The sequence below is a fragment of the Monodelphis domestica genome, chromosome 4 (assembly GCF_027887165.1).
Source record: "Monodelphis domestica isolate mMonDom1 chromosome 4, mMonDom1.pri, whole genome shotgun sequence".
NCBI lineage: Eukaryota > Metazoa > Chordata > Mammalia > Didelphimorphia > Didelphidae > Monodelphis > Monodelphis domestica.
In genome coordinates, this window is record NC_077230.1 from 397,322,335 (window position 1) to 397,335,746 (window position 13,412).

Here is a 13,412-nt window from a genome sequence, read left to right on the forward strand (position 1 = left end):
TTACCCTCTTGTGACATGTTTTAAAATGTCTCTTTGCAACAGTTGATTTGAACAGAGGTTGGTTATGCTGGTGTGGTTGAAGGGGGCAGTGGTTCAACCAAAGCCCTGAAAGGCGCTCCAGGCGAGGAGCCAGTCTAGGCCGCCTCTGGCTCATGGTCAATACCCATGTCTGCCAGGTGCAGGAAGCAGAGTATTGATTTTCATCCGGTTTCCTCTGGGCCTTGGGGACTCCATGAGGGCAGAGGTAGGCTAGACATCAAGAAGAGAGGAGTAAATACTCCACTCTGGGTCTCTGGGAAGGGGCAGAGGGGGAAGCAGAGGGTCCAGGGAAGGAGCCTGTCCTTTCCTCTTTTTCATTCTTGTTAAGTAGATGACTAAGCTCTGTTATTTCTAAGCTGCTGAAGGATGCAAGTGTTTTCAATGTCCTCTCAGTTCAGGGGCCTGGGACGAGGCACTGGACACCCCGAATTAGTGACAGCTTAGTTCTTGGGGAATACCTCAGGCACTGGAAATGGCAAGAAGAAAAAAGAGGCATGTGTCGTTGAAGTCAACAAACTAGTTTATTCCACAGGAAGGAGGAAGAATCAAGTGTGAGAAATACAACAGTGAGGAGGCCTTAACAGGTTGGTGAATGTAGTGTTTACAGTGGCAAAACAGATAGTAGGATTACCTGCAAGATCATTTTCTTACACATCTATTATTGTAATGGGTCGACGCAGCTGCTGTACTGTCTTGAGGCACAAACAATAATGGGAATTGGAGCTTCCCCTGGGGTCCCTCTTGTCCCCTCGGCCCCTACAAAAGCTCTGAACATCATGCCAGGAAGTGAGGCATTCTGGGGACCTGGACTTAGCTCTTCTTAATCTCATAATGGACAGGCAGATCTAACATTTCCACGGAGAAAAGAAAGGCAACTGGTGTTAGGCAGCAACAATACTGGATGGCTGGGGTTTGGGGATTTGGGATGACTTTTGACTCCCTGGATGCTGCTGAAAATGTGAGAAGGGGCAAGGTTCCCTCTGCTTCATTTTCTAATTGTTTTAAAGTTAATAAAGCAAACCGATATAAAGAAAAGTGGGTCTAGACAGAAGGCCAGCATGGATCACAGCCAAATCTTGGATACTATAGTCAAAATACAAAATGGTGGCATTTTCTTAGGGTTAAAAAATGTTCCTTTACTGTAACTCAGGAAAGCCAATAGTGAAATATGGAAGTGAGATTCTAGTGAAAATGGATCAACTCCTCATGAATCAGTTTTCACAGTTTGTGGGAAGAGGTTCTTGGCAGCCCTTTCAAAGTACTACCATCAGGTAGTAACCAAACTCAAGTTGGGTAGGGGGAGGACTGGAGAAGGGACTTACAGCTTTAACCAATCTCCCCTGGTAGCCTTGAGCTCAAAGCTGAATATGACTCTTCTGGAGCTCAGATTTCAGAGATGACTGTTGTGCAATGCTGAGATTTTCAACTATTTAAAGAGTTGACTAAAATTAGAAAGGCGCTCAAGGGTGGGGAGGTCATTTTAAACAGCAGCTTTCCAGAATCCCTTTGGGGCCACCATTTGGCAAGGCAGAGACCTCTGTGGTCAAATGTGAGTGTATTTTGGCTGCAGCCTGGGGCCCGAGTAGAGTTCTCTGGGAATGATGTACCCCTTCTACCCACAGATTATTCTCTTCACAAGACTCCATTTTGGAAAGTCCTGGAACACTGGTATAGAAGGTAACCCACTCTGGGTGTGGTGACAGCCTCCTCCCTCTTTAAAAGGGTCTGGGTTGAGAAGGTGTTCAGTGTTCACAAAGGAGCTTTTTCAAAGCAGAACCACAGCTGGACAAAGAATGAATGAAAGAGGATTTGACACTTGGAATCCATGCTTAGCTGGGTGTGAGATCCTCTACAAATAGGGGTCCCCCAGCAATAAGGATTCCACCTCAGTCCTTCAAAAGCTTCGGGCCTTGTTTTAACCCTCTAATGGGAGGGGAGGAACAAAGGTGTGGAGTCCAACAGGCCTGACACCATGAAAAAACTGTTTTTGCCTCTTGTGTGTGTATTGAAGAAAAGAGTATGAGAAATATATATGGGAGAAACCAGCTTCATTTGTGTCTTGGATGGATTTGGGCCACAACTCAAACAAAAATCATCCACACATCCACTGGGCAGGGATCTTCTACACATAACAAATGCTTTAAAATCAACTAGTCATTTAAAATGCTATGCGCATGTCAGTTCTAGGAGGATGCTGGGGGCGCACAACAAAAAGTGTCTGACTGGGAGCCAGTCTGTTACTGTTGGGTGCAAGGAGGTAAGAAGCCCAACTGGGACTCTGCTGAGGTGCGATTGTCTAGGGGGGCTCAATGGCTTGGACCAAAAGGAGCCTGGAGAAGAAAGGGCCACTTTTCAAATGTCTCTATTGATATTTCACTGAAAACAGTCAACAAATGATCACAATGAAACAAGATATTCAGCCCAAGTTGCTTCCTTTTTTTGGTCTATTTCTTTTGTTCTAGAAATGCCTTCTTTCCTTTTCTGCAGGGCTGGGGCTCCAGTATATGGATTTGTCCCAAAGTACCTCCCAATTCTTTTTAGGGTGGGACGTGTGGATTGGGGGAAGGTTAGAATTAGATTTATTTTTAGTGTTGTTTTCTGTTGAAAGAAATGCTTTAATGAGGCTTCTTCTCCCCAGTCAACACGGTCTAACAATACTACAAAGTGACCATTAATAACAAGCAGAGAAAAACTCACAAAGTAAATCTTACTTATTTTTGGTAACGAAACACAATTCAGTTTTTTTAAGCTTTGGCTAACTGGTTATAAAGACAAAGTGGTTCAAAAAGAGCTTGTGAAAACAGAATCACCTTTCAATTGGGGGCGAGAAATTCAGGAGAAATGAGCCCTGGAAAGCCCCACCCCTAGACAAAGGAGGGCTTTGGTATAGACTGAATAAGACTGGATATCAGGGAAAACTTATCATCCTGCTTTGTTTGCATGAGAAGGGGCAGGGACTTATTTTCTGGTTTGGAATGCTGAGCAGAGTGCAAAGATCTGGGCTGGGACTCCCGCCTGGGCAATCTGACCTCCACAGCTTATTAGAGTTCTTTGATATACACTGGATCTCAACTTGACCCATTTCTCTGAATACTTTAATTTTCTTTAAAAAATAATACATAACATTCTTCAATTCTCAAATGTGCCTTCTATACATAGTGCCCTGTAGTAGATGCATAGAATTAGTGCAATAGAAGATTCAATATAATTTTTAATTTCTTTACAGTAAACAAACCTTTACACACACTACAGGCCCTGCTCTGAAACTCTCATATATTTACAAGCACAAAGTTGTACATATATACACGTTAACAAAATACAGGGCCATCTAAAAGCTAAGTTCATCTCAGATGCATATTTTTGACGTTATTCAAGCAACACCATTTTAGGAATTCTTTCCCCATAATCTTAAAGTGCCCCAAATATTGAATGTGGGTTTCAGTCTGTATTTTGCCCCTCAAAAATGCTCACTTTCTCATTCCTCAAGAATAGTTCCCCCCACAGTTCTCTACTATTTTATTTGACCAATAGCGTGGGCCTGTTCAGCCCAACTGGTGCAGGGCTGATGTCTGGTGGCCGTGCGCTCTCTCTCTTTCTCTGGTAGGAGGATTTCTTCAGGAGTCCAGCTCCAATTGCTCTTGATTCTCACTGAGTCTCAACATAAGTTGTTGCTCATAGTAAAGGCTTTTTGCATAGTTTATTTCTTGAGATAATTTGACTGCAAGGAGCTCTGATTTCACATGGACCTAAAGTTCAGAGAAGAGGAATAAAGCATAAGGTTTAGAATGTGAAGTGGTATTAATGCCAAGAGAGTGGCAGAAAGTTGGTAGAGTATGGCAAGCAGATGGCCCCAGCTCTAGGGGATGCTATAATCTCCTCTTGGTGCACCAAATGGTCCAGGAGAACTGTTACCTAGATATCTCAAACCTAAACTGGTCCTTTTCAGTGAATTAAGACAATTAGTAATAGAATGTAAGGTCTTAAAGGGCTGTGAATTTTTCATTTTTGGTTTGTGTCCACAATGCCTAGGACAGTGCCCTATATACAAAAGGCATTTAATAAGCATGTGTTGAATATATTTTGAATATTTTTTTCATTTTAATAACAAATTTCTACCTAAGTTTCCTGAAGTCATATGATCCAATTTGTCTCCTTTCTGCACCCCCCTCCCCAAAAGCTGGCAAACATTTTAAACTGGGTTAGACATGCATTATTACACAAAATGTATTTCCATATTTTTCATTTTTACAAGTGAATAATCTTATAAAATAAAAACCCAAAACATATACCCAAATAAACAAGTGATAAGTCATATGTTTTTATCTGCATTCCTGCTCCAATAGTTCTTTCTGTAGATGTGGACAGCATTCTTTTTCATAAGTCCCTCAGACTTGTCCTGGATCATTGCATTGCTATTAGTAGCAAATTCTATCACATTTGATTGTTCTATAATATTGCAGTTACTGTGTATAAAGTTCTCCTGGTTCTGCTTATTTCACTCTGCATCAGTTCATGTAGGTCTTTCCAGCTCTTTCTGAAATCATCCAGTTCATCATTCCTTATAGCACAATAGTATTCCATCACCATCATTTACCACAATTTAATCAGCCATTCCCCAACTGAGGAACATTCCTTTAGTTTTCAGTTCTTTGCCATCACAAAAAGAGCAGCTATAAATATTTTGATACAAACAGGTTCTTTCCCATTTTAAAAAATCTCTTTGGCATCCAGCTCCAGCAGTGGTATTACTGGATCAAAAGGTATGCATTCTTTTATGGCTCTCTGGGAGTAATTCCAAATTGCCCTTCAGAATGGTTAGATCAATTCACTACTCCACCAGCAATTTCTTAGTGTCCCAATTTTGCCACATTCTCTCCAACATTTATCATTTTCCTTTCCTGTCATATTGGCTAATCTGATAGGCATGAAGTGGTACCTCAGAGTTGTTTTAACTTGCATTTCTCTAATCAAGAGGAATTTAGAACATTTTTTTCCATATGATTATTGATAGCTTTTATTTCTTCATCTGAAAACTGACTATTCATATCATTTGACCATTTATCAATTGGGGAATGACTTAGATTCTTATAAATTTGACTTAGATCTTTATATATTTGAGAAGTGAAACTTTTATCAGAGAAATTTGTTATAAAAATCTTTTCTCAGTTTGTTATTTCCCTTCTAATTTTGGTTACATTTGGTTTTATTTGTAAAAAACCTTTTAAATTTAAAATAATCAAAATTATTCATTTTGCATATTGTAATTTTCTCCCTCTCTTGTTTGGTCATAAATTTTTACCTTCTCCCTAGATCTGACAGGTAAAATACTCTATGTTTCCCTAATTTACTTAAAATATCACTCTTTATTTTTAAATCATATACCCATTTTGAGGTAAGATAGATAGTACCCCATTTTATAGATGATGAGCCCAGAGCTTTGTGATGGGCACTCAAATAAATGGTGATAAGAAGAGGCATCCAGGTCTCATCATCAATGACTATTTATAAAGAGCTGTCACAAGGGCTTCATGATACCATGACACCTGACAAATGATGCCTGTTCTATCAGTCGGAAGCTTTCGTTCCTCTTGATCAGTGGTAATTTCCAAGGTCCATCCAGAAACCCTCCTGTATGGAGCAAGATTTCCTGGGACATCTTTAAGGAACAGGGTCAGATGACTTCCTTAGGATGAAATGAGGCCACAGACACAAAGGGCTCAACAAGGCTTAAAGTTCTATAGAAACCCAGCAGATCTAGTAGACATTTCCTAACTCTGAGTCTGTTTCCTTTTGTTACTTATTATTGCAACTTGCAGTTTGGAACCTGTGAGCAGAGCAGCCAGAGGAGACTTACCATTGGTTTCTGATGGGAAGGTCCAGGAATCACAACTCCACTGCTTGTATTCACGGCTTTCTTGGTCAGCTGTACATACACCTTCCCATGGTCTTTGGAGACGAGGCAATGATAAAGGTCGTCATATCTGACTTCCAAGACGATGGCCTCTCGGTCTACATAGTCCCCACTCTTTAGGAAGTAAACAGCTCTGGAGGAGATGAGGACACAGTAGCTGTCGATGTTCTCCACAGCTATGAAGCTGTGGGAAGAAACCAAAAGAGAAATAAGGTATTGAGGTGGCAGGAAGATCTCTAAATGGTATATATCTGGAAAGTTACTGAATTAGCAAAGTAACAGTGGAGTCTTTTCCTAATTCCTCTCCTCTTTTACAGTTTAAAATCTTACTCTTTTAAAGCTAGATTTGTTGTTGGTGGCCAAATGCTGTTTATAGTCAAAGTGAAATGGAAATATATCTTTGGGGACAAATAAAAATAATTTTTAGAAAGTGAATATTTCAATATATGACTGGAATTTCCAGTCTAAGAACTAGAAAAATTAACTGCTTAACAAAAGATACAAAGAGAACATATCCCTCCTCAAGAAACAACTTACTTAGGCAAGAGATTATGATGACAGGATGGGAAAGACTCAGGGAGATTTACTAAATCAAAAGGACTGAAAAGATTGATGCAAAACAAGCAAAGTCACTTGCCAATGACAATAGAAGATGGAGTTTTTAGACGTAAGAATGACTGGCCCCCAAAGAGTAAGATGCAAAGGTCTCTGCCCAGAGACAGAGGTACAAAATACATTGACCTCTAGCACTAGCAGTTCTTCCAAGTCAAGACTGACACCAGTCAGTCAGTCAGTCAATAAACATTTATTAAGGTCTTACTCTGTGCAGGCACTGTTCTAAGCCATGGAATACAAAGAGAGGCAAAAAACATGGTTATTGCCCTCAAGGAGCTAACATTCTTTTTATTTATTTATTTGATTTGGACAATTTTGAACTATTCCTCCCTCCCCTTTTCCCTCCCCTCCCCTCCCCTCCCCTCTCGTAGCCGAAACACAATTCCACTGGGTATTACATGTGTCCTTGATCAGAATCCACTTCCATATTGCTGGTATTTGCACTAGTATGTTCATTCAGAGTCTACATCCCCAATCGTATCCCCCTCGGCCCATGCAGTCAAGCAGTTGTTTTTTCTTTGGTGTTTTTATTCCCACAGTTTTTCCTCTGAATGTGGATAGTTTTCTTTCTCAAAGATCTCTCCAAGTTGTTCAGGATCACTGCATTGCCACTAATGGAGAAGTCTATTACATTCGATTGTGCCACAGTGTGTCAGTCTCTGTGTACAATGTTCTCCTGGCTCTGCTCCTTTTGCTCTGCATCAATTCCTGGAGGTTGTTCCAGTCTCCATGGAATTCCTCCACTTTGTTATTCCTTTGAGCACTATAGTATCCCATCACCAACATATACCACAATTTCTTCAGCCATTCCCCAATTGAAGGGCATCCCCTCATTTTCCAATTTTTTCCCACCACAAAGAGCTCAGCTATGAATATTCTTGTACAAGTCTTTTTCCTTATTATCTCTTTGGGGTACAAACGCAGCAATGCTATGGCTGGGTCAAAGGGCAGACAGTCTTTTAGTGCCCTTTGGGCATAGTTCCAAATTGCCCTCCAGAATGGTTGGATCAATTCACAACTCCACCAGCAATGCATTAATGTCCCGACTTTGTCACATCCCCTCCAGCACTCATTACTTTCTGTTGCTGTCATGTTAGCCAATCTGGTACCTCAGAGTTGTTTTGATGTGCATTTCTCTGATTATAAGAGATTTAGAACACTTTTTTATGTGATTATTAATAGTTTTGATTTCTTTAACTGAAAACTGCCTATTCATGTCCCTTGCCCATTTGTCAATTGGAGAATGGCTTGATTTTTTTGTATAATTTAGCTCTTTGTAAATTTGAATAATTAGACCTTTGTCAGAGGTTTTTGTTATGAAGATTGTTTCCCAATTTATTTCCCTTCTGATTTGGTTACATTGGTTTTGTTTGCACAAAAAACTTTTTAATTTGATGTAGTCAAAATTATTTATTTTACATTTTGTGACTCTTTCTAAGTCTTGTTTGGTTTTAAAAATTTTCCCTTCCCAGAGGTCTGACATGTATGCTATTTGGTATTCACATCATTTACTTATAGTTTTCTTCTTTATGTTCAAGTCATTCAACCATTCTGAGTTTATCTTGGTGTAGGGTGTGAGGTGTTGATCCAAGCCTAATCTCTCCCACAGTCTTCCAATTTCCCCAGCAGTTTTTATCAAACAGTGGGTTTTTGTCCCAAAACCTGGGATCTTTGGGCTTGTCATAGACTGTCTTGCTGAGGACACTTACCCCAAGTCTATTCCACTGATCTTCCTTTCTGTGTCTTAGCCAGTACCAAATTGTTTTGATGACCACTGCTTTATAGTATAGTTTGAGATCTGGTAGTGCAAGGCCACCTTCCTTTGTATTTTCTTTTTTCATTATTTCCCTGGATATCCTTGATCTTTTGTTCTTCCAAATGAACTTTGTTATAGCCTTTTCTAATTCAGTAAAAAAAGGTTTTTGGAAGTTCAATGGATATGGCACTAAATAAATAGATAAGTTTGGGTAGGATGGTCAGTTTTATTATGCTAGCTCATCCTACCCATGAGCAGTTAATGTTTTTCCAATTGCTCAGATCTAGTTTTAGTTGTGTGGAAAGTATTTTGTAGTTGTATTCATATAGTTCCTGTGTTTGTCTCAGCAGATATATTCCTAAGTATTTTATATTGTCATGGGTGATTTTGAATGGAATTTCTCTTTCTAATTCCTGCTACTGAGATGTGTTGGAGATAAATAGAAATGCTGATGACTTATATGGGTTTATTTTGGATCCTGCAACTTTGCTAAAGTTGTTGATTATTTCCACTAGTTTTTTAGTTGATTCTCTAGGATTCTTTAAGTAGACCATCATATCATCCACAAAGAGTGATAGCTTGGTCTCCTCATTGCCAATTTTAATACCTTCAATTTCTTTTTCTTCTCTAATTGCTACTGCTAGTGTTTCTAGTACAATGTTAAATAATAAAGGTCATAATGGGCATCCTTGTTTCACTCCTGATCTTATTGGGAATGCATCTAGTTTATCCCCATTGCAGATGATGTTGGCTGATGGTTTTAGATATATACTGTTTATTATTTTTAGGAAAGACCCTTCTATTCCTATACTTTCTACTGTTTTTAATAGGAATGAGTGTTGTATCTTGTCAAAGGTTTTTTCTACGTCTATTGAGATAATCATGTGATTTTTGTTGGTTTGCTTGTTGATATGGTCAATTATGTGGATGATTTTCCTGATATTGAACCATCCTTGAATTCCTGGTATAAATCCCACCTGATCATAGTGAATAAGCCTTGTGATGACTTGCTGGAGTCTTTGCTAGTATCCTATTTAAGATTTTTGCATCTATGTTCATTAAGGAGATTGGTCTGTAGTTTTCTTTCTCCGTTTTTGACCTGCCTGGCTTTGGAATAAGTACCATATTTGTATCATAAAAGGAATTTGGTAGAACTCCCTCGTTCGTTATTATGTCAAATAGTTTGTATAGTATTGGAATTAGCTGTTCTTTGAATGTTTGATAGAATTCACTGGTGAATCCATCAGGCCCTGGGGATTTTTTCTTAGTGAGTTTTTTGATGGCCTGTTCAATTTCTTTTTCTGATATGGGATGATTTAAGAATTCTATTTCTTCTTCTGTTAATCTAATCAATTTATATTTTTGTAAATATTCATCCATATCACCTAGATTGGCATGTTTATTGCCATATAATTGGGCAAAATATTTTTTAATGATTGCCTTAATTTCCTCTTCATTGGAGGGGAGTTCTCCCTTTTCATCTATGATACTGTTAATTTGATTTTCTTCTTTCCTTTTTTTAAAATTAGATTGACCTTTGTCTATTTTGTTTGTTTTTTCAAAATACCAGCTTCTAGTCTTATTTATTAGTTCAATAGTTCTATTACTTTTGATTTTATTAATTTCTAGGATCTCTAATTTGGTTTTCTTCTAGGGATTTTTAATTTGTTCACTTTCAAGTTTTTTGATTTGTATGTCCAAATCACTGACCTCTGTCCTCCCTAATTTAATATATGAACACAAGGATATAAATTTTCCCAAGTACTGCTTTGGCTGCATCCCATAGAGCTTGAAAGGATGTCTCATCATTGCCATTTTCTTCAATGAAATTATTGTTTCTATGATTTGTTCTCTAACTAACCAATTTCGGAGAATCCTATAGTTTAATTTTCAATTAATTTTTGATTTGGCTCTCCATGTACCCTTATTGATCATTATTTTTATTGCCTTATGATCTGAAAAGGTTGCATTTATTCTTTCTGCTTTTTTGCATTTGTATGCCATGTTTTTATGACCCAGTATATGGTCAATCTTTGTGAATGTACCATGTGCTGCTGAAAAGAAGGTGTATTCCTTTTTGTTGTGATTTATTTTTCTCCATATATTAACTCTAATTTTTCTAAGATTTCATTCACATCTTTTACCTCTTTCTTATTTATTTTTTTATTTGATTTATCTAAATTTGATAGTGGTAGGTTCAGGTCTCCCACAAGTATAATTTTACTATCTATTTCTTCCTTCAATTCTACTAGTTTTTCCATTAGAAATTTGGGTACTATACCATTTGGTGCATACATGTTGATTAGTGATATTTCCTCATTGTCTATATTCCCTTTTATTAGGATGTATTTACTTTCCCTATCCCTTTTAATTGGGTTTATTTTTATTTTGGCTTTGTCAGATATCATGATTACAACTCCTGCCTTCTTTCTATCAGTTGAGGCCCAATAGGTCTTGCTCCAACCTTTAATTCTGACCTTGTGAGTATCTACCCACCTCATGTGTGTTCTTGTAGACAACATATGGTAGGGTTTTGGATTCTAATCCATTCTGCTATTTGTCTACGTTTTATGGGTGAGTGCATCCCATTCATGTTCAAAGTTATGATTGTAACTTGTGAATTCCCTAGCACTTTGATATCTTCTCCTAGTTTTTGTCCTTTCTTCTTTTGCTATATCCTTTTAAACAAGTGGTTTACTTTTAATCAATCCCCCTAATCCCCTCCCCTTGATATGCTTCCCTTTCTGGACCCTCCCTTTTTGTTCCCTTCTTGGTTGTTTTTACGGTCTGTTAAGTTCCCTCCCCCCTCTCCTTCCCTCCCTTTTTGTACTCCCTCCCCCCCCCACTCCCCTTTGTTTTACCTTCTCCCTTACCCTGTAGGATAAGATAAAATTCAAGATCCCAATGGATCTAGATGCTCTTCCCTCTCAGAGTTGATTTCACTGAGAATAAGGTTTAAGTATTATCTATTAGCACTCTCTTCCTCTCCTTATAAGAGTATTCTTCCCCTCCCCTTCCCAAGTGTATCTTTGTGTGAAAAAGATTATTCTATTTATTTTATTGCTTCAAGTATCTCTTGGTACCCTTTTTGATTCCCCCCCACCCTTTTTTCTTTTTTTTGCAAATCATCTTATAGTCCTTAATGCCCCAATCTTTTCCTATGAATGATTCTCCTAATTACTATTATAATACAGTTTTTGAGAGTTACAAATAACATTTTCCTCATATATTAATACATATAATTTGATCTAATTGTAGCCCTTAAAGAAGAGAGTTTGATTACAAAAAACAAACAAACATTTTTCTCCTTTCCCCTCTTTTTGTTATTTACCTTTTCATGTTTCTCTTGATCTTTGTGTTTGGATATCAAATTTTCCACTTAGTTCTGATCTTTTATTTACAAATACTTGGAAATCTTCTATTTTGTTGAATACCCATACTTTCTCCTGGAAGTATATAGTCAGTTTTGATGGATAGGTGATTCTTGGTTGAAGACCCAGTTCCCTTGCCTTTCTAAATATCATGTTCCAGGCCTTGCGATCCTTTAGTGTGGAGCTGCCAGGTCTTGTGTGATCCTGATTGGTGCTCCTTGGTATCTGAATTGTCTCTTTTTGTCTTCTTGTAGAATTTTCTCCTTAGCTTGAGAGCTCTGGAATTTGGCAATTACATTCCTGGGAGTTGTCTTCTGGAGATTTAGTATAGAGGGTATTCTATGAACTCTTTCAATGTCTATTTTTCCCCCTTGTTCAGGAACATCAGGGCAGTTTTCTTGGATGATTTCTTGTAGTATGATGTCTATGATGTCAAGATTTCTGTTTATTTCTGGCTTTTCAGATAGACCAGTGATTCTCAAATTGTCTCTTCTCCCTATTTTCCCCCCGATCTGTCACCTTGTCAGTGAGATATTTTATGTTTTCTTGTATTTTGTCAGTCTTTTGACTTTGCTTTATTAATTCTTGCTGTTTTGCAAGATCATTGGTTTACCGTTGCTCAATTCTGGTCCTTAAGGCCTGGTTTTCTGTTTTAACCTTTTGATTTTCAGCTATAATTTTTTGGTTTTCTGCTATAATTTTTTAATTTTCTTTTTGAACCATTTCCCAGTTATCTTGCCAGAAGGCTTCCATCTTTTTGATAAGCTCCACTTTAAATTCTTCCAGAGCTTGTGGACAATTTCCATTTTTTAAGAAGGTTTTGTTTTTGTTTGAATTTCCTCCTATATATCCTCTGTAGCCTGGATTTTTCCTCTGTAAAAATTTTCGAGAGTCACTGCCCTTTTTTTTGCTTTTTTTGGAAGGAGTTTGGGGCTCCTGTGTGCAATTATCCATCACTGTGGAAGATTTACCTTCCCTTTTTAGTCAGAAATCTGAGTGAACTGGGCTGGTTCTCTGTGTATGGAGTTAAGGAGCAAGGATTTTGCCTGAGGCAAGCTCTTGAATCTCTGCAGCTGCGCTACCTTCCTGGGGGCTCCCACAGTCTACACTCCCCCACCCGCTGGGGTTTCGGGTGTAACTGCTCTCAGGGGGTAGGTCCTTGGTGGTCTTAGTCAGCTCCCGAGACCTAGAGGTGCCCCTCGCTCACTTGCTGATTCTGGCGCGCACTGGCTCTGAGTACCCAAGGTCTGCACTTCCCCACTTGCCCGCTGGGGTTTCAGGTGTAACTGCTCTCAGTGCACACTCCAGAGGTTCCCCTCACTCACTTGCTGATTCTGGCACATGCTGGCTCCGACTCTGGCTTTGTAGGTGGGGTGGGGGAGGGTAGATCAGCTCACGTTTGGGTGGGAGCTTTTTCACCCCCTTATAGTGTGGAAATGCCCAAATCCCATGTACCTTCAATGCTGCACCCTACTGTAGAGTTCCTTTGTTCTTATGAAAATTTTTTTGGGTCTTTTGAGGTAGTCTATATTGGTGGGTCTAAAGAGAGGAAGTGTCCTGTGTCTAGACTGCCACTATGGTTACCAGGAAATCCTCAGGGAGCTAACTCTAATGGAGGAAATGACTTGCGCATGCTCTCTCTCTCTCTCTCTCTCTCTCTCTCTCTCTCTCTCTCTCTCTCTCTCTCTCTGTCACGCACACACGCACGCACGCACACACA

At 38.9% G+C, this 13,412-nt stretch overlaps 1 protein-coding gene across 5 annotated transcripts in view; it reads right to left on the reverse strand.

The window, feature by feature from the left end:
* Positions 1-541: 541 nt before the first annotated feature.
* Positions 542-13,412, reverse strand: part of VPS13D (vacuolar protein sorting 13 homolog D) — a 415,828-nt gene continuing 402,957 nt past the window's right edge. For all 5 annotated transcript variants that reach the window (XM_007491757.3, XM_007491755.3, XM_016422198.2 and 2 more), the window contains 2 exons: positions 5,894-6,134; positions 542-3,785 (listed from right to left, as the gene is read on the reverse strand). In XM_007491757.3, coding sequence (XP_007491819.2) covers positions 3,654-3,785; positions 5,894-6,134 — 373 coding nt within the window. In that variant the 3' untranslated portion in view covers positions 542-3,653. The remainder of the gene's footprint in view (positions 3,786-5,893; positions 6,135-13,412) is intronic.